General features: G+C 34.0%; 4 protein-coding genes and 1 long non-coding RNA gene across 8 annotated transcripts; 2 read left to right on the top strand and 3 right to left on the bottom strand.

Annotated features, from left to right (window-relative positions):
- Positions 1-216: 216 nt before the first annotated feature.
- LOC122579769 lies at positions 217-1,859 on the bottom strand. The gene is made up of 2 exons (XR_006320700.1): positions 1,641-1,859; positions 217-999 (listed from the first exon to the last, which is right to left on the bottom strand). It is a non-coding gene; the product is annotated as an uncharacterized LOC122579769 (long non-coding RNA).
- A 1,317-nt stretch (positions 1,860-3,176) lies between these two features.
- Positions 3,177-5,487, top strand: LOC122579359 (WAT1-related protein At5g40230-like). Of its 2 annotated transcripts, none has more exons than XM_043751525.1 (7): positions 3,177-3,436; positions 3,549-3,617; positions 3,772-3,885; positions 4,212-4,404; positions 4,501-4,659; positions 4,778-4,934; positions 5,020-5,106. In XM_043751525.1, exons 1-6 carry the CDS (start codon positions 3,273-3,275, stop codon positions 4,931-4,933), a joined length of 855 nt encoding a protein of 284 aa, XP_043607460.1. In that variant the 5' UTR covers positions 3,177-3,272; the 3' UTR covers position 4,934; positions 5,020-5,106. The 2 variants fall into 2 exon arrangements, with proteins under 2 accessions (XP_043607460.1, XP_043607459.1); XM_043751524.1 differs by having other exon boundaries at positions 3,207-3,436; positions 4,778-4,929; positions 5,020-5,487.
- Positions 5,488-6,438: 951 nt separating this feature from the next.
- Positions 6,439-12,418, top strand: LOC122610069 (WAT1-related protein At5g40230-like). Of its 3 annotated transcripts, none has more exons than XR_006325448.1 (8): positions 6,439-6,745; positions 6,864-6,929; positions 7,051-7,164; positions 7,853-8,084; positions 8,165-8,323; positions 8,441-8,592; positions 8,731-8,971; positions 11,926-12,418. XR_006325448.1 is itself a non-coding variant. In XM_043783050.1 (7 exons), exons 1-7 carry the CDS (start codon positions 6,582-6,584, stop codon positions 8,897-8,899), a joined length of 1,056 nt encoding a protein of 351 aa, XP_043638985.1. In that variant the 5' UTR covers positions 6,440-6,581; the 3' UTR covers positions 8,900-9,202. The 3 variants fall into 3 exon arrangements, 1 of the variants encoding a protein (XP_043638985.1); XR_006325449.1 differs by lacking the exon at positions 11,926-12,418 and adding an exon at positions 10,737-11,147; XM_043783050.1 differs by lacking the exon at positions 11,926-12,418 and having other exon boundaries at positions 6,440-6,745; positions 8,731-9,202.
- Positions 9,684-10,920, bottom strand: LOC122610843 (MLP-like protein 423). The gene is given in 3 exon segments (XM_043783800.1): positions 9,684-9,994; positions 10,726-10,768; positions 10,771-10,920. Coding segments are annotated over 3 exon segments (390 nt in total). The 3' UTR covers positions 9,684-9,797.
- LOC122610070 (MLP-like protein 423) lies at positions 11,197-12,136 on the bottom strand. Its single transcript, XM_043783051.1, has 2 exons — positions 11,950-12,136; positions 11,197-11,632 (listed from the first exon to the last, which is right to left on the bottom strand). The coding sequence occupies exons 1-2, from the start codon at positions 12,134-12,136 to the stop codon at positions 11,361-11,363; spliced, it is 459 nt and encodes a 152-aa protein (XP_043638986.1). The 3' UTR covers positions 11,197-11,360.
- Positions 12,419-22,432: the final 10,014 nt, after the last annotated feature.

Here is a 22,432-nt window from a genome sequence, read left to right as displayed (position 1 = left end):
TTGCATCCTGTTCGGATTTTGTCACGTCTTTTTCTTACTTCTTTTGTTTTTTTCACACTTTTTATTTGTCATTCAACCTTATTGTGATACGCCCCGTACCACTACTTGCATTTTGCTATATCGCATCCACTTGATATCTAAATTAATATATTGATATTTCTGTCATATCACATCCCGTTCAGATTTCTACTACGGGTTACGTTTTGGTTTCTTGCATACTTTTAAACAAACATATTAAATACAAAATTATTTCTAATTAAGCTGTCGGCAATTCACGTCATATATACTAAAATAACGAACCGTTTCAACAAAAGAATTTTTTTAGTATATAACAATCCTAATTTTAACTACTACAGTGGCGGCTCATAACTGGGTTGGTTGGCTTTCAACTGGCTTGGTTGGGTAAGGTTAATTGACATTTTAGTCCCTTTTATCTTCTACAACTTTCAGGGTGTTTTCTTCCTTCTTTTATCTTTCTTTCAGGCTCTCTCCAACCCTATTCTGCTGTTTCTCTTCATCTGCATCACTTTTCTCTTCATCAATACAACCCACCACGGCACCACCTGAACAACCGTCGCCGGTAAACAACAGTCGACGACATCACTTTTCTCTTCATCAATAAAACATAAAAATCGATACACACAAAAAAGGTAGCATCTCCACAGTCACCAACATACAAATAAAAAATATAAATAACCGTCGCCGCCGGATGCCACCGGCAGAAACCAACCTTATCCAGATCTATAATCCCGGCGGCCATACACCAACGCCAACAACACTTACGCTGACCAACAGATCATAATGTTTGATCAACACCGCCGGACACCACCCTCATCAGGATGACCAAATACCACCGCCAAGATCGCCGCTCATAAACAGCCTCTTCCGGATCTTAAACCGGTTGCCAAATACCACCGCCAACAACGCCCGACTTTCACCACCACCCACGACACCAACCTCATCGGGATCTATAACCCCGGTAGCCAAACACCGCCACACCTTTAAAACAACATCCATATGCAGAATGACAAATAAGATATATTGTCAACAACAATGAATCTGTGTAATGTAACATTATGTATGGTGATAAGAAAACAAAAGAAATATATTGTGATTTTAATATATTATATATGTTGCTCCATAAAATTCCTGTGAGAAAACGGTGGGATGAGATTGTGAAGAAAGTCGAAAATGTTGGTCAACTATAGAATATAAGAGAAGGTATAAGAAAAGGGCAAGGATACTTTGTGCTGACAGAAAACAAAATGGTGGGTGGTGGCCTGTTGGGTTGCATAGGTGGTGGACTGGTGCTATTCTTATCTTGTGGACATATTTGTGTTACTCACCCAACAAAACTGTTTTGCAAATTGCAAGTGTCTACATGCTTAAAGGATTTATAATTATTTTATATTTATATTTATATTTATATAATACAACCAAAGTCTTTTCTATGGGCTAAAAATATGTATACAAATTCGAAGAATTTAAAGTTTTAATCACACACATAAGGCTAAATTTATCAACCATTTTACGTCACAATACTCTATATTTATAATTTGTTAAAAATAAAAGTTGTGATAAAACGTATTTAAGACAAATGTTAGATAATTCGGTCTTAACAACAACTAAAATGAAGAAACCTGAACGAAAACAACGGTTGGTGATTTCCATATAATCTGTGTTTGAGTTTCCGTCTCGACCCCGGGCGAAGCCGGGGTATACAACTAGTTCCAAAGAAGAAGAAAATAAAAGTTATCTCCACATTCTACAAAAATTCTACCGAACCAAGATGAGCCCACTTTTCCAAACTATTAATGTGGTGGATTTTTTTTCTCACCATACCCGAAATGCACTCTTTTATCGTTTTGCTTTACTTTTGTCTCATTTGCTACTACTCATATTGATATATAGATAGAATTCTTACATGAGAGCATACGTAGCAGATATTTACGTCATTAGGGATTTGGACATGATAATACAATGAAAACATGTATTAAACGTGTTATCTATCTATTTTCTAGACGTACACCCACCAACCAATTGATGATCAATATATATGTTCAACATTTACAACATGCATATATGGTATACAGTTTACGAATATATATGGTAGAGACAAATGACTCATTTTTTTTGGACCACCACACAACATGCATGTTTGAACACGCACATCTAATTTTTAATGTGTTCGCTAAATTAATTATTTAGGTACAAGTTTTATTATCTTTGTATTTTTCTTAATCAATGAAACGGGATGACGTGACATTTTGCATTCCCTCTTCGTGATTTCATATTATAAAATTAAAGTTATTAATGTGAAAAGAAAAAAAAATAACTCCAAATGTCCTGTTCCACGAGTTTTAACATTAGGATTATATAATTTACTAATATAAAATTATTATAATAATTATTATATTATTGTCATTTTACTATTATCACTTTGCACTTCTATATTATAGCGTGACCGTAATGTTTTTCTGCATTTTTCCTTTATCGTTCTTGTTTCAATATATTTGTAGATGCTAGGTTAATTCAGAGAGTACACATATTTACTTGGTGGTTTGAAATTTGTTTTAAGAGATCTCTGTTGAACAAAAATAATTCCCGTCCAGTATCTTTCGTTGTTTCTAGTAATTTTATGTATTCTTTTATGCTACTCTAAAACACATTTTTTGTTTCTAGCATTTTGATTTTCATTTATGTAGTTTTAAGTTCACTTTGTAATCTTGTACTGGAATTGTATATCTTGATTTTTTTTTCATCAAGTAATATAAGTAATATATATGTATATATATATATGAAAAGGTTCATATAGATACATTTGAATTGGAAAAACGATAAAAATATCTATATTATAATTTGATGGTCATATGCGAATGATATATGTAAACAAGTTCGTTCACATATGAACAAAGTAATCAAATTATACCTAATAATACTTATGTTCATTTGTAAATGGTTCTAAATACGAACCTTACCTATACATACATACATATGCATTTTTGGAAACAATATTGATAGAGTAATATTTGTTTTTATTGTATTTTTGGAAGCAAACAATAGCAGGGTCCAACCAACATGTTCTTGCAAAGAATAATCGATTTGTTTTCCCACAATGCTGGTCCTCTCAGGCAGGGGTCCAACCTCTATTTTGTATGTGACGATTTTAACCCTTCGACGCTGCTACTTAAGTGAAGCTAGCGACCTAGCGCACATAACACACCAGTATTGTCATTAGTCTAACAACAACCATATATATACTCGAAAGAGAGATGAAAGAATACGCCGGAATGATGGCTGCACAGGTGGCACAGGTGTTACTGATGATAGTTAGGAAGTCGGCCATTGCTGATGGCATGCCAAACTACTCTTTCATCTTCTACTCAAACGCACTTGCTTCACTTATCCTTCTCCCCCTTTCTCTCATCTCTCACAGGTTCATTTACTTATGTGCGCTATCTTTTGTTCTCGAATAATTTTCATACGTACTGTATGCATTTAGTCAGTCAATGGTTGCGTGCATGTGGTTAATTATATATATAATGCAGATCATCAGTCAGTCTTCCTCCACTTAACTTCAGGGTGATATGTGGAATTCTCATGCTTGGCCTTCTAGGGTATGTAATCGAGTTTTAGTTAAATTTATAAAACATTTTTGTCAATTCGTGTGAAATAGTACTGTGTGTGTTGAATCTGGTCTTTATTTTTTAGCACGTTATTAACAAGTTTTAAGATCAATCGAAAACACTACTGACCGGTTTATGTTTAAAGTTTTATGTCACAGATATTTGGTTATTATGGAACCTCATTTACCTCAGCTGCTCTTGCAACTACATTGCTCAACCTCATCCCTGGTTTTACCTTACTACTTGCAATCCTCTATGGGTAAGGCGGTCTCTATACTACTCTACCGATACATATATATATAGTTTTCTCTAAATTGTTCTTGTTTATGTACGTATTAGGCAATACTAGCATCATTTTCATACAGATTTAATCAACCAAACGACTTCTGCAACGATCTTACTTGAACTAATTAAAGTCTTATAGAATTCATTTGCACATATATCTATATATACATAAATATATCATGTTTGTTAAGTAAAGTACGCTAAGCATAAGGCGTTATGTTTCATCCTTCATGGAAAATTAATATGTCACAAGTCATAACATGGAAGCTATGCTGACTTAATTGAATTTGGTGAATTTAGATTGGAAACAGTCAACAGTGGCCGAACCACCACCCATGCGAAATTCATTGGCACTGGATTATCAATTGCAGGGGCTCTCATTGTAACTAGTTACAAGGGCCCTCTTCTTTGGGTATTCAGTTCAACCTGGGTACTTGGAGGAATCCTTCTAGCCATTGACTCCGTCTTATGTTCTCTGTATCTCATTACACAGGTAACATGTTGCAGAATCTTCTAACAATTATTTTCACATTAATTAGGTATATATTCTTGGTAATGAACTATTTGATTTATCCATGTTTTCGATCAGGCATTTGTCATTGAGAAATACCCTGCTGTGATGATAATAACGTTCGCTTACTGCTTTGTATGCACCATATTATCCGCTCTAACTTCTTTGATTGTTGGAGATGACCTTAGTAGTTTTAGTTTACAGCCAAATATAAGGTTGTACTGTATCCTCTACTTGGTAAGTAGATACACTCTATAGTATGGTATTGATAATCTTATAGGAAGCGTGATCGATATCTTTATTTTTTTTTCATTCAATTCTATAATAATTACGAGTACTATTGTTTGTGACAAAGGGTATTTTTGGGTCTGCTTTCCAAGTTACGATGATGGCATGGTGTCTGCAAAGGAAAGGACCAGTTTTTGTTGCGATGTTTTATCCAGTGGGAATTGTGATCTCAACTTTCATTGGTATCATCTTTTTAGGCGACGGTTTCTATTTTCATAGGTGAGGTTGTTTCCTGTTTCCGTGTTGTGTCCATGTTATTTGACATCATACAAATTTGTATTCTCAAGTACGTGTCATATGATTGTTCAGTTTGTTAGGATCAATCGTCGTTGCAATTGGGTTTTACGCTGTGATGTGGGGAAAAGCCAACGATGATGATAAGATTTTGATGGTATCAAAGATAGCCGATGAAGAGGCCCCTCTTTTACATGATGCTGTTTGAGGAGCAGATCACCATGGAACTCAATCCCTGATTATGATTTAACCAAAGTTGAATTTTTGTGGAAGGAACAGAAACCCCATCCTTCCAAAATGGTGGATAACTTACTATTTATTTATATATATCTATTAATTGTTAAATATGACGACTTTATGTATAAATTAGACTGTTAGATGATACTCTACATGATAGTTGTATACTTGTATGTATAATTGTGTGTTTTTAGTCAATATATTGTAACTGGTTCAACTGTACCAACCAGTTCAACTAAAAAACCGGTTTTAAAACATTGATTTTCTTATTGAGGTCATATATTCGACACTGGTTATTTTTTGTTGTATTCTCTAGCTAACAATGGATAATAATAATAGTACTTGAAAGTTATATAACATGCAAGTTCTAATTGATAATATATGATATGGTTTGCCCTTTAGGGGAGAAGAAGAAGCTATTAAATTGACCCTGCAATACATAACTAATTGTCTCCCCAAAATACAATGACCCTGCAATACATAACTAAGGCTATCTCCCATGGGTGCTCTTGGATATCCTTTGCCTTTGAAGCTTCCAAAATTAAGGATTTTTTGAAGGATGCCCTTACTTGTCCTTACATAATATATTTTTGTTTTTAGTAAAGGTAAAAGGATATGTAAGGATGTTTGTATGATTGGAGATAAAATTATAAGATTTGAAGAATTTGTAAGGATGTATAAGGATTTGTAAGGATATATATAAGGATTTGTAAGGATATGATGTGGCAGTTCAAGGACGCCTAAAGGCATCTTAGCATTGGAGATGCCTGATTAGTCACAGAGGGCCTCAAAGTTTAAGATATATTTCTATATTATTTTGCGGCTGCAGTAGAACACACCATTGCCATTTGCCAGTGCCAGTAGTTTTAGTTTACTGTCAAAGAAGAGGTTGTATTCTATCTTCTACTCGGTAATCAGATATGATTTATAATTATATTACTGGTTTAAAATTGCTGCCTTTTCAAGTCATTGTTATAGTGCTACATTTAATTTAAAATTTAGAAAATAACAATAGGATATGGAGTAGTTCATAATTTATACACTGATATTGACGTTGACAATGACCAGATCATATTCTTAATTAATCGGACATAATTAGTAATCTACTCTTTTAACTGTTAATTCAATTTTCGCATTTTTTTTTTAGGTTCTACCTAACCCCGTATGTTGAGTAGACCAACTAACATTCAAAAGACAATTTTGCCCTTTTAGCTGATCCATATATATATAGCTGATCAAGAGGTGGGGGGTAGGTACAATTGTTGTGCAATTTTTCCATTTCCAGCTGCCAAAACATAAACACTTGAACAAGTTGACTTCTTCTATCTTTCATCACCCCTTTGTGGCAGAGAGATAGAGGAGATACAGAAATATACATATATATATATAGAGAGAGAGAGATGAAAGAATACATAGGAATGGTGGGAACACAGGTGGCACAAGTGTTGCTAATGATATTCAGCAAGGCAGCCATTGCAGATGGCATGTCAAGCTACTCCTTCATTTTCTACTCAAATGCACTTGCTTCCCTTATCCTTCTTCCCCTTTCCCTCTTTTTCAACAGGTGTTTAAATTCTATTTTTACTTATTGACTTACTTTTTTACATACATCTTGTATTACTATTTATTATAGGCAGTAATTAATATTACATTTTTCTTTCTTTTTTTTGTTGTTGCTACAGTTCACCAAATAATCCTCCACTTAGCTTTAATGTGCTATGTGGATTTTTCATTGTTGGCCTTTTTGGGTATGTTTGTAATTATCTATAATCTACTGCATTGTAATTTTTTTATTTTATACTCGTATTATTATGGGAAATGCAGACATGTATTGTTATACTGATATTTGGGTAATTTTTCTCTGAATAGTTTTTTGGCACAGATATCTGGTTATACTGGTGTGTCATTATCTTCTGCTACTCTTGGAACCACATTGCTCAATCTCATACCTGGTTTTACTTTCATACTTGCCATCTTTTGTGGGTAAGATTATATTGTCTTTTTGCTGCTCCTCTCTTATTTCGCCCAATATATACGTTTTTGGAATGGGTAATTAGATCATCTGATAATTGGTTTATTGCTTATGTGACATTTTTATCAACTGTGGTGGCCTATATGAGTAAGTTTGCAGACTAGTCTATCATTGTAAAGAAAAGAACTTTAATCATCAATGTAGCCCGTTTCAGTAAAAAAGTGTCACTTTTACCAGACTAGCCCATTTGTTGATGAGGTACTTGGCAGTGTCATTTTTTTGTTACCAGGTATACTACTAACCAACTATCGGAAAACTTTCACTACCATATCCGAACATTATCTAGTAGAATTACCAAAACGGGCCAATGCCACAACCTAAGGATGTTGCTATTCTCACATTAGCACCCAACAATATGTTTCATAGTCATTTATCTTTACATCAATTGTTCCCAACTATTTTTGCATCAGTCGTACCTGTTGAGGATAGAATTAAACTTATTTGACATTCTGTATATCATATCACATGGGCAGAAAAAACATTTAGTGTATGTCTATTGAGAAAATATTTCCTGTTTGTTAAAGCCAGCTTAAAGCTGAGTATTAAACAAGTAAAAAGTATATTTATAACTAGCATGGCTCTTAAACAAGAGACCGTATACTTCTATACATCGTAGTTGATTTAGGTTGGTGATTTCAGGATGGAAGCTGCCAACATTAAAAGCGCAACCACGCAGGCAAAATTTATTGGCACTGTAGTGTCAATTGCAGGGGCCGTAATCATGACTCTTTACCAAGGCCCCCCAATTCTTTCATCTACTTTAGAATCAGAACTCACAAAGAATCTTCTCGTGCAACCATCAAATTGGGTGCTTGGAGGAATCCTCTTATCAGTTGACGCTCTCTTTGCTTCCATGTATATCGTTTCTCAGGTAAAATGATACAGCAATTGCTCATAATTATGCGCATATCGATATATTTTTGCTGACTGCTTGATTTTTAATATTTTCAGGCATTTGTCCTTAAGAAACACCCTTCAGTGATCAAGCTGATGTTCTCTTACTGCTTTGTTTGCACTATCTTATCAGTTATAGCTTCTTTGGTTGTGGGAGCTGACTTGAGTGGTTTTAATATACAGCCTAGGAATAGGTTGCTTTCTGTCCTCTACTCGGTAAGTAGATACATTCAGTGTTATGGTTAGTCTTACTAATGTGATATATATGTATTCTTCAGGCATGACTATTAACTTTATCCCTTAGTATTATTGCCTTCTATTTGGTTATTATAGGGGGTTTTCGGATATGCTTTTCAAGTAACGGTTCAATCATGGTGTGTACAAAAGAGAGGCCCATTGTTTGTTGCTATGTTTCATCCGGTGGGAATTGTGATCTCGAATTTGATTGGAGTCGTCTTCTTAGGCGATGGTTTCTATCTTGGAGGGTAATTAATGTTTTTTTTCACTTCTTCTTATCTGTTTGCCTTTATGTATAATTAAGTCATTCACATTACACAGTTTGTGTATCTTGTTTGTCATAGTAAACTTTAGTAATTTTTGAAGCCCTCGAATCCTTTATGCAGTTTGTTAGGATCAATTATTGTTGTTATTGGGTTTTATACTGTGATGTGGGGGAAAGCCAAAGAAAAGAAGACTCTGGAAGTAAACTTGGGTGGGAGCTCAAAGATGGGCGATGAAGTGGCCCCTCTCTTGCAAGATGTGGAGGAGCAGATTACATCTCCCTCGCCATAAAACTAGCCCGATGCCAGATACGTAACCATATTAGTCTACATATACATGGATCAGTGGAAACACCGGAAACAAGTAAGAAAACTGGACAGCTTCATATATAATGTAATTTTCATTATGGGTTCATTATTTTTAAACTAATATAGAAATTCAGTTCTTATTTTAGATTCATAGTTTTTATTCTATTTCTATATATTTGTAAAAATGCACATATATAACCTGAGATCAGTAATGTCCGAGACTCACTGGGGTATGCCTGTTTATCTTACGATTTTGGTTATTAAAGCTTGTGTAGATTCATCCTTAGTAAAGAATAGATATATGGTAGAGTGTAATTATCATTCTGCCTGTTGTTTGGTCTATTTGAATTGGTCAACTTAAGAGTTTATATATAACGTGCACCTTGATTATATGGATTAAGTACTTAAGTCCTCGTTAACCCTCAAAAAGTACATGAGAAAGTGAAGTGTAGGAAGACACATAATCAACCCCAAGCACCACTACAGTGAAATGCCATTCAAGGAAATTGCACCTGAATGTTGCAGTCTAACAAATTAAGAAAAATCAAAGACAAAACTCATAGGCGTAAAAACAAAAGGCAAAACTCCTCAAATTATCAATGTTCCTTTAGCTGGTAAGTAATTAATATGTAATGTATGTTTCAACTCTTTTCTTTTTTTTTATGCTGATAGTGTTGTACTTGCAACTGTTTTTATCCCATAGATTTACTGAATTTGATGTCACTCATTGGCACTGATTTCAGTATCTGATGTAGGTATAGAAAGAGTACATTTATAGATTGAAGTCAACTTAGGTTAATGCATTACAGTAGTGTCTGCAAGTTATTTATTTATTGCTAACAAGAGCTGACTCATAACACACATATAGTAGTTGCAGTGATCTATGTTTTAAGTAGATAGTCATCAATATCCTTGAAATGCTTGGCAAGGAAGTCTTTGAGCCTGTCAGGATTAGGAACCTCTTCACTTGCTTTCTCAAACTCACAAACCCATTTCACAAGGCTTCCTTCTCCCTCTGGAATCACTTCAATACTACCCTTGAAACTCTTGTAGTATTGCATCATATCCCCCACCAATCACACTGTATGCCAGTTTCCTGTTCACTTTATCAAGTTCTTCAATTTTCTCTTTCGCCGATTTCACAGTGTGTCCTGTGTTATCAAACAGGCTGTTATTAGAGTTGAAGCCCGAGAAGAGTTTCTTAATTTAGGTTTGTAAAAAAAATAATAAAAAGGGATAACCGTCCTGTTATCATTCGCTACCAACCGATTCTACTGCCAATACAAGGAAAGGTGTAAGTGCATAACACTATAATTAGAGGGACATGAAACCTTTGATCTCCGCTTTTATGTTACATATCATGTCTTCCATGAGTACTACTAGGCTACCATTGATGGATGACCGGCCTATTATATATCGACCTCCTTTCTTTAGATGAAAAAAAGGGTCATTTTGACATTTTGTTACAGTAGTTTTAGCGACGACACTAAAGTTATCATTCGGAATTTTTTTAGTTGACACTTTATAAATACGATGTAAAAGGCGTTGCTAAAAGATCAGTAGGCTTATAACTACACTTCTTTAGAGGTTAGTGTTTCTTTAATTTTTTTGTGTTAACTACAGTATTACACCAGTAGGCTATTAAACATGCACGCAAGCATAAGCCTTGTATAACTGCAAAATTCTAAAATGACACTTCTAAATGCAACCAGTTTTGACATATATACTTTGGCAGTCCCCCTTCTTTTTTTTTTCTTTTTTTGTAAAACTTATAGCTATAGCTTGATCAAATAACATTAATTAGTATACCTTGACCAAAGTTGACCAAGCGTATGGATCCAACACTCTTTCAATTCCATCGCCTTCAAGAACTTGAATACTATCGAAGAAATCAGAAGATACTTTAGGGAAAATGTTGGCAGAGTCCAAGATGCTGTTCCAGAACTTGTCAGCATTAGACTTCACCTTCACTTGAACATCAAGCTTCCCCATGGTAGTTGCCATTCATTCAAATTCAAAAGTCAAATAGATTAGAAGAAGAGGTGAATATCTTGAGTAGTGTACGTTGGGAAATTAAGTACTGTATATAGCCAAGAGATATATATATATCGAGTAGCGCATATATATCGATGGGATAGGATAGGTGTAATTGGAGATATGGATTGTCGCAAATGATCATTTTGTATTTTTCTTAAAATCATACGATTTTATCTTCTCTTCTTTTGGCAAAATTAATTACAATATGTATTAGAAGGGTCATATGTATCTCTAAAACAGTTGTTGCAGAAGAAACACATTTATTGATATACTCGTATATAGATATTGATATATAGGTGGAGGACAACTAATTTTGGTGAATGCATTACATGACTCTGCAATTTATTACAATTTATTGCAAACAAGAACCGACTCGATCATAATAACACAGATATAGTAGTTGCAGTCTATGCTTTAAGGAGATAGTCATCAATATCCTTGAAATTCTTGGCAGCAAAGTCTCTGATCATGTCAGGATTAGGCACTTCTTCACTTGCTTTCTCAAACTCACAAGCCCATTTCACAATGCTCCCTTCTCCCTCTGGAATCACCTCAAGGCTAGCCTTGAAACTCTTGTAGTATTGCATCATATCCCCATCTACCACACTATATGCCACTTTCTTTTTGCCTTCATCAAGTTCTTCAATCTTTTCTTTTGCTGATTTCACAATTGGTGACCCTACACCATGCATGTACGTTCATTGTTATTAAATTAAATAACTTGTTACTTATATGAATAGCGCTCGAATAGTATAAATTGGTACGAGTTTTTTTTTTACTTTTTGGTAATCTTCACGGTCCAAGACTCAAAAAGTTCCATGATATAGTTGTTTTATTTTGGATCTAGGTATCGGTGTTATATTCTTGTATTTGTATTTAACCTGTAGTCTTGGGCTTTCTAGTACTTTGTTAATGACCTTTTATTTTAATATATTGTCGTTCTAAAAAAAACGTTAACAATGATTATTTTAGGACAAAAAGAGATTCTATATATACCTTCGGCAAAGTTAACCAAGCGAATGGATCCAACGCTCTTTCCGTCGCCTTCAAGAACTTGAACACTTTTGTAGAGATCAGGGCAGACTTTAGGGAAGATGTCGGTGGATTCCAGGATGGTTTTCCAAAATTTATCTGCACCTGACTTTACTTTCACTTCAACATCAAGCTTACCTATGGTTGCCATTTTAATAATATACAAGTCAAAGTCAAAAGTCAAAACAGAATTGAATACTTGGAATGTGGTGGTGATTGAAAAGTCTAGTTATGGTATGAAGAACAGCCATGATATCTACTTGCTTTATATATAGTCACAACAATGAGGATAAATGCATAGTTAAAGGAGATGTTAGTTGGAATTTGCATTGACTATGGGGAGGTCATTTATGGGGGCATCTTGTACTTATTTATTTTTTAAGCTGTAAAAAAGTTTACGGATGAAATGTTGAAAATTCCAACGTATTTATTATTTTTTATTTTAAAAAAAAGGTTGAATTTGAAGGGACCTGTCCTGGCATCATTTAGCTTGAATAGACACTTATAACACCTAATAACACCTCGTAAGATTTTGAGTGTCGGTGAAACACCTCTACTTAATTATCACAGGATATGAGCATCTCAAACTCTCATCTTTTAAACTTTTTCTGTGAACCATAAGAATCATGGGTGACGGGTGTCACTGGGCTATTGCTACATTGATTATTTTATATTTTATATATTCATAGTCATAAATTTCTTATTGGTGTCCTAATAAAGAATACAAAAACAAAATTTATTGTGCAAATGTATAAAAAAAAGCTCAATATTTCAGACCTTAATATCAAAAGTTTATCAAAGAAGGTATAGCAATTTCTATGGGCATATTTAATATTTTGGTCATCTTTGTTCATATATTCATACTACTCGTATAGCATAAACTGTGAGTGTGAGACACTGGTAATGGGGTAAAAGCGTGAAGTTTAGAGTTAATGAGGGAAGTAGTTGGCAAATGCATTAAGTACAGGGGTCATTTATGATTCAATTTTATGGTTGATTGCTTTTATGATGGCCGGAGTTGTCGAGACAAATAAATAACCGCTAAACGTAGCCTCGCTTGAAAAAAAGATATTTGTGTTCAAGTGGCAGGCTAGACACTCTACAAGACTACAAAGATTTGCGGCAAAAACTTATAAAGAAAGATCTATAACATATATTAAATTAAATTTTTAATAAATTTATTGGGTGCATCTAATATTTTAAAATGAGTACCATATTATGTATACCTAAATGTATAAAATAATAATTTTTAATAATTAGACATAAATAATAGATTGATACATATTAAAACACTTGACCTTTATGTTAACTTAAAAGCTTATTTGACATAACAACAAAAAATATTTGGGGGAAAAACACCTTATATATGCACGTGATTTCAGAAGAAGATATATAAAAATTAATTTGATCCTAAACATGATAAATATGTGAAGGGTATAAGGGCGAGAGGAGTCATGTCTCTCAAAATTTCATCCCTTTTAAATCCCACCAATCAAATATCTCCAACTCAATTTTCTTTTTCAACCCTCCGAACTATCCCTCCCAACCATTTTTAATGGCATTCATGACTTTCTCAACTATCCCAAATTTATTTTTCTTTTTCATTTAATTTAATCAAATTTCTTCTTTTTTAATAAAAACGTAAATATTTCATTAAAATTAAACTAAACATTACATAAACATGAATTAAAAAGTACATAACAACATAAACCGAAATTAAAATTCTACATGATAATGAAGACAACTAAATCAAACTCGCAACTGATGGTGGCTGCATCGCTGAATCGTCAATGTATGATAAGTCTAAAGCCGATACATGCGCCATGAGATCATATCGGAGCCGATGATGCACGTTCTCGTCCATTAACTCCCGGTTTGCTTCCAGGTTATAAACTCTTGGCACCGGTGGATCCATAATATGAACAGGTGATATTGCCCGCCCGTTGTCTTTGATGATCATGTTGTGTAGTATAGTACACGCAGCGATGACTTTTCTGATCTTTTCCTTTGTCCATAGCCTGAGGGGACGGTCCAAGATCTTCCATTTTCCCTTGGGAACACTAAACACCCGCTCAACGTCCTTTCTTGTAGCCTCTTGTAGTCTTTTAAATTTCTTTTCATCTTGTTCCACTGGATGAGGATAAGCTTTAACAAATGCAGCCCACCTAGGATAGATTCCATCGGTAAGGTAGTAACCGTGCTTGTAATCATGTCCATTTACGGTAAATGAACTATCTGGCGCGGATCCATTACGCCCGTTTTGAAACAAACGGCGACTGCTGCAAAACATTGACATCGTTGTTCGATCCAGCATGACTGAAAAACGAATGCCAAATCCACAAGTCATAAGAAGTAACACATTCAATCATAATAGTAGGTACCTTATGATCACCCCTCGTGTATTGCCCTTTTAAGTGTCTAGGGCACATCCTCCATTCGATGTGTGTACAATCAAGACTACCAAGTATTCCTGGAATGTGGTGTCTTTCTTCATGAGCTTGTGTGATGAGAGCAACGTCATGAGATGATGTCGACCTACGTAAGAACTCATTTTGATATAAATTGACGACCGCATCACAAAAGTACTCCATGCTCTCGCGTCCCGTTCTGGCAGCCATACATAAATACTCGTCATACGCATCTGAAGGTTCACCCGTAGATAGTTGCTTGATCGCCGATGTGCACTTTTGAAGAGCGGTGCAACTTTTTTTTACCCCGTGCGTCGTACCCCCTCTTGAAAGTAACTAAAGTTAGCTTCAATATCACCAACAATCTTCAAAAACAACCTCTTGCTCATGCGAAAACGATGACGAAAAAATGGTATCGTCAAACTTTGAGTCTTCAACGAAGTAGTCACGCATTAGTATCGCGTGAGCTTCTTCCCGGTCTCGATCGATATACCTACGAGTGTCAGAAGAGGTGTCGGTATCTTCAAGCTCGGCGTACACTTGATTAAAAAACTGAAAAGTATTCCCCGTAGACGAATCGTCTAACTCCGGTGGAACACAAAATGAAGAAGATGAGAAAGAGGAATCCATTTTTTTAATAATGTGGTGTTTTTTTTTGGTGAAAGTGTGAAGATATGTTTTTGTTTGGTGATTTTTTTGGTTAAAAATGAAGTGTATATATAGATAAAGAGGTAGAGAAATTTATTTTATGGCTTCAAACGGTCAAATTTCATCCCTCCCAATACATCACACGCTCCCCCCCCCCCCAACGGTCAAATTCTCCAACCCGCGCAGGGCTTTAATGCCGCTAACCTTCATGCAGCTTTGATGGCGCCGGTGTTCGTTCAGCGGTATGGGCATGCCACCATCCATGTCGTGACCACTCCTCTCCCCATATTCGGATGTACCATGGAAAATGCAGCATGTGCTTCTTTAACAACTTTTAAAGTGGGAACTACATATCTTCCTATTGGTCACTCTTAGTACTAATTGAGTAAGTGGTGACGTGGTGTCATCGACTCTGTAAATCTGATGTGTGGTACTCTCTCGTTGTGTCACCATAGGACAGAAGAAATATGACTGATATCAAATTCTATCATAGAAACTAGGTGCTGGTGTGTGGTACTCTCTCCAGTGTGCGAACTTACGTTTTAGTTGCTCTCTAGATACCCCGACAAATTCTGCCACCAGGGTTAGTTGGTTTCCTATCGGGTTGTTGTTTTGCTGATACGATCTACAATGTAATTTCAAAACAAACAAACAAAAATACTTATCAAATAACTACATACTATCATAGTGAAGTGATCAAATGAGAACTAAAACAAGGGTGAGAACCACTAAAAACCATTTCTAAGGGGGGAGTCCTTAGAGCTAAGGGCTACGCCCGTAACGTATCCAACCACCACCATCTCTTGGATCGCCTCCTATGAAATCCCATATACGTCCGTTGACAACCCCTTTAGATCCGATAAAGGCAACTCCCGTACAGTTCATCCGTTTTCAACACATAACCCATTACCCATATAATTTTTATTTTTGAAATGGGTTTTTATTAAAAGAAAATAAAAAAAATTAAAAATCAAAATTAAAAATTTAAAAAGTATACCAAAAAAGGGAAAGAGGGAGGGGAATGGTTCTCACAGTTCTCGCACTTGTTTTGGTTTTCACTTGTGTAATTGTCGATATAATCACTTGAATTATACTTTATTTAATAATCTCGTAGGCTAAGGAAGGTGGTTGTCGATCGCTTCAGTAACACTAATCCTGTTGTCCGACCTTAGTATATTATTTGTCGATTTTAGGTTTTATGTATGTGGTTTGACCATCAGTTTGAATTGAAGTTTGCTAAAAATTAGTTATAACAAAAAATTGGCTTTTTACAACTGAAAATCATAAATAAAAAAATAAATAAAAATCTTTTCGTTATATATAATTATACACCAATCATTCATAATGCCATCTCAACTGATAAAAAACATAGAAATCTTTTTATGCCATCCTTACACAATGTATCCCCGTTGATCCAAACGTACTATAAATTTTAACAGGATAATGAATTAATTAACCGAATTCGTATATCTCTATTCTTTTATTTATACAAACATACATATATGAATAAACTATAGATACCAAAATACATATATGAGATCGACATCTATATAATAAAACATACCTAGAAGACCGAATCGGATGTATGCGATTGGCAGTGCAAATAGAAAAACTTTAGAAGTGGGTGATTGATATATATTGATTAGATCTATCTAATTTAAAACCCTAAATCCCGCATTTGAGGTTATCTTTCAAAAGAATTGATGGGAATTATTTTGGGGTTTTACTTGTTCCATACAACAACAACAACAACTGTTCAGCGGGGTATGAGGGAGGTGAGCTGTAGACAGTCTTGCCTCTACCCAAAGGCAGAGATAATGCTTCCATAAGGACCTCCGGCCACAAAGATGTAAAAGCCGTAAAAGGGTAAAGAGTTTATACTAAATTGAAAGAAATTATCTAGATAGAAAACAAAGCGTACGATGTATAAAAAATCAACGGTGAAAGAAATATCTAGATAGAAAACAAAGCGTACGGTGTATAAAAAATTGATGGGGATGTGGGCTTAAGAAACTGAGGTTGTTTATCTACTATGGCTTTCCAGTCCAGGAACAAAACAATTGGTAATTCTAGTGGTAAATACTCTTTGATAGAGTTCACAGGTCGTGGGTTCGATCCCACTCCACCTTTTTTAATTAAAAGATAATTTAGTGGCTTATATATGCTTAGTGGACACTCCGCGACAGCATATAGATTGTCTACGTGGCTGATAAGTGGTAACTTGAATCGCTCTGGTAGTGCCACATCAGAAAAAACTGACATGGCGGAGACCGAAGCCGTGACTTTCCATCGCCGCCGTAAATATATTATTTGCTTAGATATATATTTGCTTCTTTTTTTCTTTTCTTTTTTGGATGATGAATATATAAATATATATATATTGATATAGATATAGATCTGGGTTTGAACATATGAAGAAGAAGAAATAGTGGGAAAAGACTGTTTTACCCTCGCATGTGACTGGCATGTGACCCCTTTTTAACGGTCTGTGATGCTCCCTTACGGTTAGGTATGGTTAGTGTAAGTTTTTGACAACGATAGGTATGTCACGCGTAATTTTTAAATTGTAGGTATGACCAGTGTAATTTTCAACAAACCTCAGGTACCATTTGTGTAATTTACCCTAAATTTTATTTGTCACCATAAAATATTAGATTATTGCTAATTATATCTCAAAATTCTGGAGGCACCAAAACCCTTTTTTGGTCCTCCTGCTCTTCCGCCACTAACCCTTAAGTCCTTATGTAGTAACAAAATTACATGTATTCCTCTCTAGATTGGGAATAAAGTATTTACGTGTTTTGATGTAAGCTCAACATAGTCAAGTCAACTCCCGATTATATATAAATATTGTTACCGGTAAATCATTCCAACTTTCAATAGTGAACGTACGATTTTACTTCTATCCAATCATAGCCGTGTAAACTATTCCTTTTAAAGTGGATTGTTTGTTGCATTATATTAACCATGTGTTATAATATATTGGATAACGTTACTTTAAAAAAAAGCCAATTATAGAGTGGATCCCATTTAAATAGAAAAATGGTTAATAAGATAGCAACCGTTTGCACAAAACTATCATTTGTTCGTATTGTGTAAAAAGATAAGATAAAATGTAATATGAATGAGATAAACTTTAAATTTAAAAACATCAAATGTAGTCAAATACAAAACTACTCAAAATTTATAAATAATTAGAAATTTAACCTTCATATACTTTTTTACCTCGCTCTTCCATTAAAAGCGGAGTGTAGGTTAAGTGGATAATAGAGTTGTGGCTAAAACTTATTGGAATATGATTCACTATTCCACACGTTGTATTAGAAGTTAAAGAAATTTGGGTTAACATTGATTTCGGGAAGTATCATCGAATTAGTTCTGTTTTGAATTTTGAATGAAGTAGATATATGCTAGACCGAGTCTGTAGGCTAGCTGTTTGACTTTTGTGCTATATATAGCCCTTAGTCTTTGATTATGTTTTGCAAGTCATTTTGATATACTGTTCGACTTTTGTGCTATATATAGCCCTTAGTCTTTGATTATGTTTTGCAAGTCATTTTGATATCTTGATGGGCTTTGTAATTCATTGTTATCTTTGTTCTCCAAACATTTTCACATTTATTGTTATAATATCAACAAATCTCTTTCATTTAAAATCATAAAATGGAGTTTTGATTGTGTGGCAACTAGGAATCTAAAGAGATGATCAGATCGTGTATAAAGAAGATGAGAAGACTAGCGTGGAGAAAGTACATGGGGTTTTTGTTAAATAAAATATCATAATTCATAGGATTCAAAATTAGGTTGTGTTTATGCTTAGTTGTTATTACTTTGAGATTATCAATAATAAGAAAGGGTCTCCGTATAGACCGCGAGTAGATTGAAGAGTTTTTTTAAGCTAGATAGCGGTGTAGTGGACGTTACGGGGATATTGGCATTTGAAAGCCTGTGATTTCATTTACTTTAATATCACATAAAAGTTGCCCTTTACTCCTTTGTCAAATATTTGACTATTTGAGTATCATTATGTGTGTATATATTACTTCATCATATACTTCATCTTCTAATAATTTATGCGTGTATATATTATGTGTGTAATAAGTTATCGCCAAACTTTGCATCACATATATTTGCTAATATTTACATATGTAGCGTTTGTTTATAGTTAACGTGTTTCATTAAATGTAAGTTTCATTTTACTTCAACAGATTTTACATAAGTAAATTCAAATCATTATACCGATTATCGTATGAAAAAAGGTGATATTAAATTAAATTAAAAAAATGTTAAATAATCTTGCAACCATAAATTTTAGATCAAAGCGGGTAATAAGGATTCTCAATGATTATAGTGCTGCAAGCCAAAAATATATACAATTTTTTTTTTTTTTGCATATCTCAGGTGGTATACATTGATAATATCTTCTACGTGGTTCTCTTCTTCTCTATCAATATTGTGAATCTACTTGAACAACAAATTCCTATCAAATCTCTATTTCTCAGTCCTAATATTGTTCCTTAATTAATATTAACTTGGAGTAGTCCATCATTATCGTTCTGATACGATTAGTTCACTAATGCACTACAAATATCCGTTTACTAACAACCATATATTAGAGGGTGGGTGTGGAAGTGGGTTCAGCCGGTGGTAGGGTAAGCTCGAGCAATGCGGTTTCATCCAAGACCAAAATCCACGGGTATAGAAGTCTGACATGAACCCTCGCTCAAAAGAGTCACGTAACCGTTGTTGTCTATCAATTTTTTCTTCCTTTAGCATCTATGAAAGATCCAAATAATTTTTATCTCTTCGAATAATTGAGTCTTTTGTGATCATTTTGTTCATATTTGTGTGATTGACTTTGTTCGTGTATATATATTTATGTGTGATTGTAAAAACATTGCATTATATTGGAGAACTCGAATGGGAAGCCTCATGAAATATATGCGGTGAAATATGTATGGTTCCGTATGAGACCTTAAGTTTAACAGGTGCCACAATGTTACCTGGTTTGGGACAAACAATCCATCGATCTGTACGCGATAAAACAATAAATGAACCTTTGAATAATACTCTTATATAATAATAAAAGTATAATGTTTGGACTTACAAAAATGTTTTTTATCTTTATTAATTAGTGATTTTTATTGAAAAACGAACATGGTACCTGCACAATGCAGCGACGTTGGTGAGGACGACAGTTTAGTGGTGTCTGTAACGGTACTATTGGTGGTGAAAGTGAAATATTTCCGAAGATAAAGACTTAGAGTGTTAATTATTAAAAATAAAGGTTTAGAGTGTAAATTAATTTATTAAGGGTAAATTTAGTAATTTATAAAAACTCTTTCTATAGTGAATGTTTATTAAGGACAATTTAGTAATTTTGTATGTAACATTTGAGTAACACTTTCTAATTTAAGGAGAGTGAATAGTTTTTATACAGGAGTATATATAAATAAACTAATGAGGTTTGAGTTGATTTTATGGTAGTATACAGATCATAATTATTCATCGGTGATAAGACAACTAAAAATATGCAAATAAAAGAAAAGCGTACCTCATAATTAAGTGTAACCCGAGCTACGCACGGGTATTGTTCTAGTTGTCTATGTCAATGGTTGGTAGGAAAATTCGATATTACTCCCTAACATTTAGCAATATCTATATCTATAATACATTTCCATTTTTTTTTAAATGATTTGAATGACCTAAATTACCATTTTTCTTTATTCACTAATTTAAACATCTCTACCTAATATACATAATATCTATACTATCTTATAATAATTATCACATTCTCTCTCATAAAAGTGTTAGATGCAAAACTACCACTTTACCCTTGATTAATTAATTTACATCATCAATATCTTATCTTTTAAAATATCTCCACTATATCTTTGCATCAATTACTTACATCCACCACCAACAATAGTTCGTCACCACCACGACCGCCGTCATCACCACCAGTTGTCGTCATGACCAAACCGTCGCTGCATCGCGCGGGTACAATGCTAGTACTCTTAAATCTAAACCCCTCATTTTTTTCTCTCTCCTCAAATCTCAACCACTCATTTTTTTTCTCTCTTCTCCATAAATCATTTTATTCATCTAATTCATTTGAAATCTTTTATCTTAAGGACCGTACATCGATAAATTATAAAAATTGTATGAGTGTTCTTAAAATTTCGTTATCTTTCATTAGAGATGTCATTCGATATACTTTCGACGAATTTTTAAATTCAAGGGCATACGACTAAGGCATTTGGCTATTAAACTCTATGTCGTATCACCTCTTATTACCTACCACCCCACCATCTGACCGCCGCAACACGCGGACACTATCTCTCGTAGTCTCTAACGTGTTTTGTATATCTATATAGATGAATAATAAATATAAACAATTTATAAATATTTAGTAAAGTCAAACTATCAACACGAAAAATGGTTATACTTACTTAATACTAAAAAAAATTAAATTTGGTGTAAGTAAAGGAAATGTAAAAAAGTCACAAACTGAATCATTTGATGAAGAATATGTGCTTTATCTAATATGTATAGTATCTATACTTTATTATCAAATAAACTAACATCTCCTATTTTCAACTCTCTACCTTTAAAATATTTAAAATAATCTTATTTTTTAACACATTTCTAAGTCACACACTAAATGTCTAAATCTACCTTATATATCCTAAAATATTTTCCAATCATATTTATCCAAACTATACATCTCCTTTATTCATTAATTTAAATATATTTTCACCGAATATCTATATAATACTCTTAAAAAAATTATTTACATAAGTTACACCCTTAACCATAAAATAACTACCATACCATTTACATCAATTACTTTTAATCTTTTAGATTAATAACCACCATCACCACCCGTTGCCGCCACCGCTGTCGCATCACGCGGGTATCCATCTCTTCGTATAATAAAACAAATTCATGTTTGATATTCAACATTGAATTTAAAATTTTAATATTGATTTTAAGTTTCAATATTTACTTCCTCAAAATGTCTCTCTTATCTATTCTATATTTGCCTAAAATGACTATAATACTCTCTTTATTTTCTCAAATCTCAACTAATCATTTTTTTACTCTCTATTTTATTATTTTAATTCATTCAAAATCTTTTATCTTAAAAACCGTACATCGATAAATTATAAAACTTTTATGGGTGTTCTTAAAATTGCATGCTCTTTCATTAAAGTGTTCATTCAATATACTTTCGACGAATTTTTGATTCCTAAGATGAAACTCGTACGGCTAAGGGCGGAACCCGTCAGGTAGATCACTCATCGCCGCCGCACTACATCACCACCCCGCCATCAATGCCATCACCTCTATCACCACCACAACGCACGGTACCGTTCTCGTATATACTC

Source organism: Erigeron canadensis, chromosome 8 (assembly GCF_010389155.1).
Source record: "Erigeron canadensis isolate Cc75 chromosome 8, C_canadensis_v1, whole genome shotgun sequence".
In the NCBI taxonomy this organism is placed as follows: domain Eukaryota; kingdom Viridiplantae; phylum Streptophyta; class Magnoliopsida; order Asterales; family Asteraceae; genus Erigeron; species Erigeron canadensis.
This window is presented reverse-complemented; position numbering and strand designations above follow the sequence as displayed.

What these genes read in the sequence shown, in the direction of transcription:
- LOC122579359 (XM_043751524.1), top strand. Translation starts at nt 3,273, where the DNA reads ATGAAAGAATACGCCGGAATGATGGCTGCACAGGTGGCACAGGTGTTA. An exon ending in CTTTCTCTCATCTCTCACAG is followed by an intron (nt 3,437 to 3,548) that starts GTTCATTTACTT and finishes TATATAATGCAG; the next exon opens with ATCATCAGTCAGTCTTCCTC. An exon ending in CTCATGCTTGGCCTTCTAGG is followed by an intron (nt 3,618 to 3,771) that starts GTATGTAATCGA and finishes TTATGTTTAAAG; the next exon opens with TTTTATGTCACAGATATTTG.
- LOC122610069 (XM_043783050.1), top strand. Translation starts at nt 6,582, where the DNA reads ATGAAAGAATACATAGGAATGGTGGGAACACAGGTGGCACAAGTGTTG. An exon ending in CTTTCCCTCTTTTTCAACAG is followed by an intron (nt 6,746 to 6,863) that starts GTGTTTAAATTC and finishes TTGTTGCTACAG; the next exon opens with TTCACCAAATAATCCTCCAC. An exon ending in GATGGTTTCTATCTTGGAGG is followed by an intron (nt 8,593 to 8,730) that starts GTAATTAATGTT and finishes TCCTTTATGCAG; the next exon opens with TTTGTTAGGATCAATTATTG.
- LOC122610070 (XM_043783051.1), bottom strand. Translation starts at nt 12,136, where the DNA reads ATGGCAACCATAGGTAAGCTTGATGTTGAAGTGAAAGTAAAGTCAGGT. An exon ending in CTTGGTTAACTTTGCCGAAG is followed by an intron (nt 11,633 to 11,949) that starts GTATATATAGAA and finishes TGCATGGTGTAG; the next exon opens with GGTCACCAATTGTGAAATCA.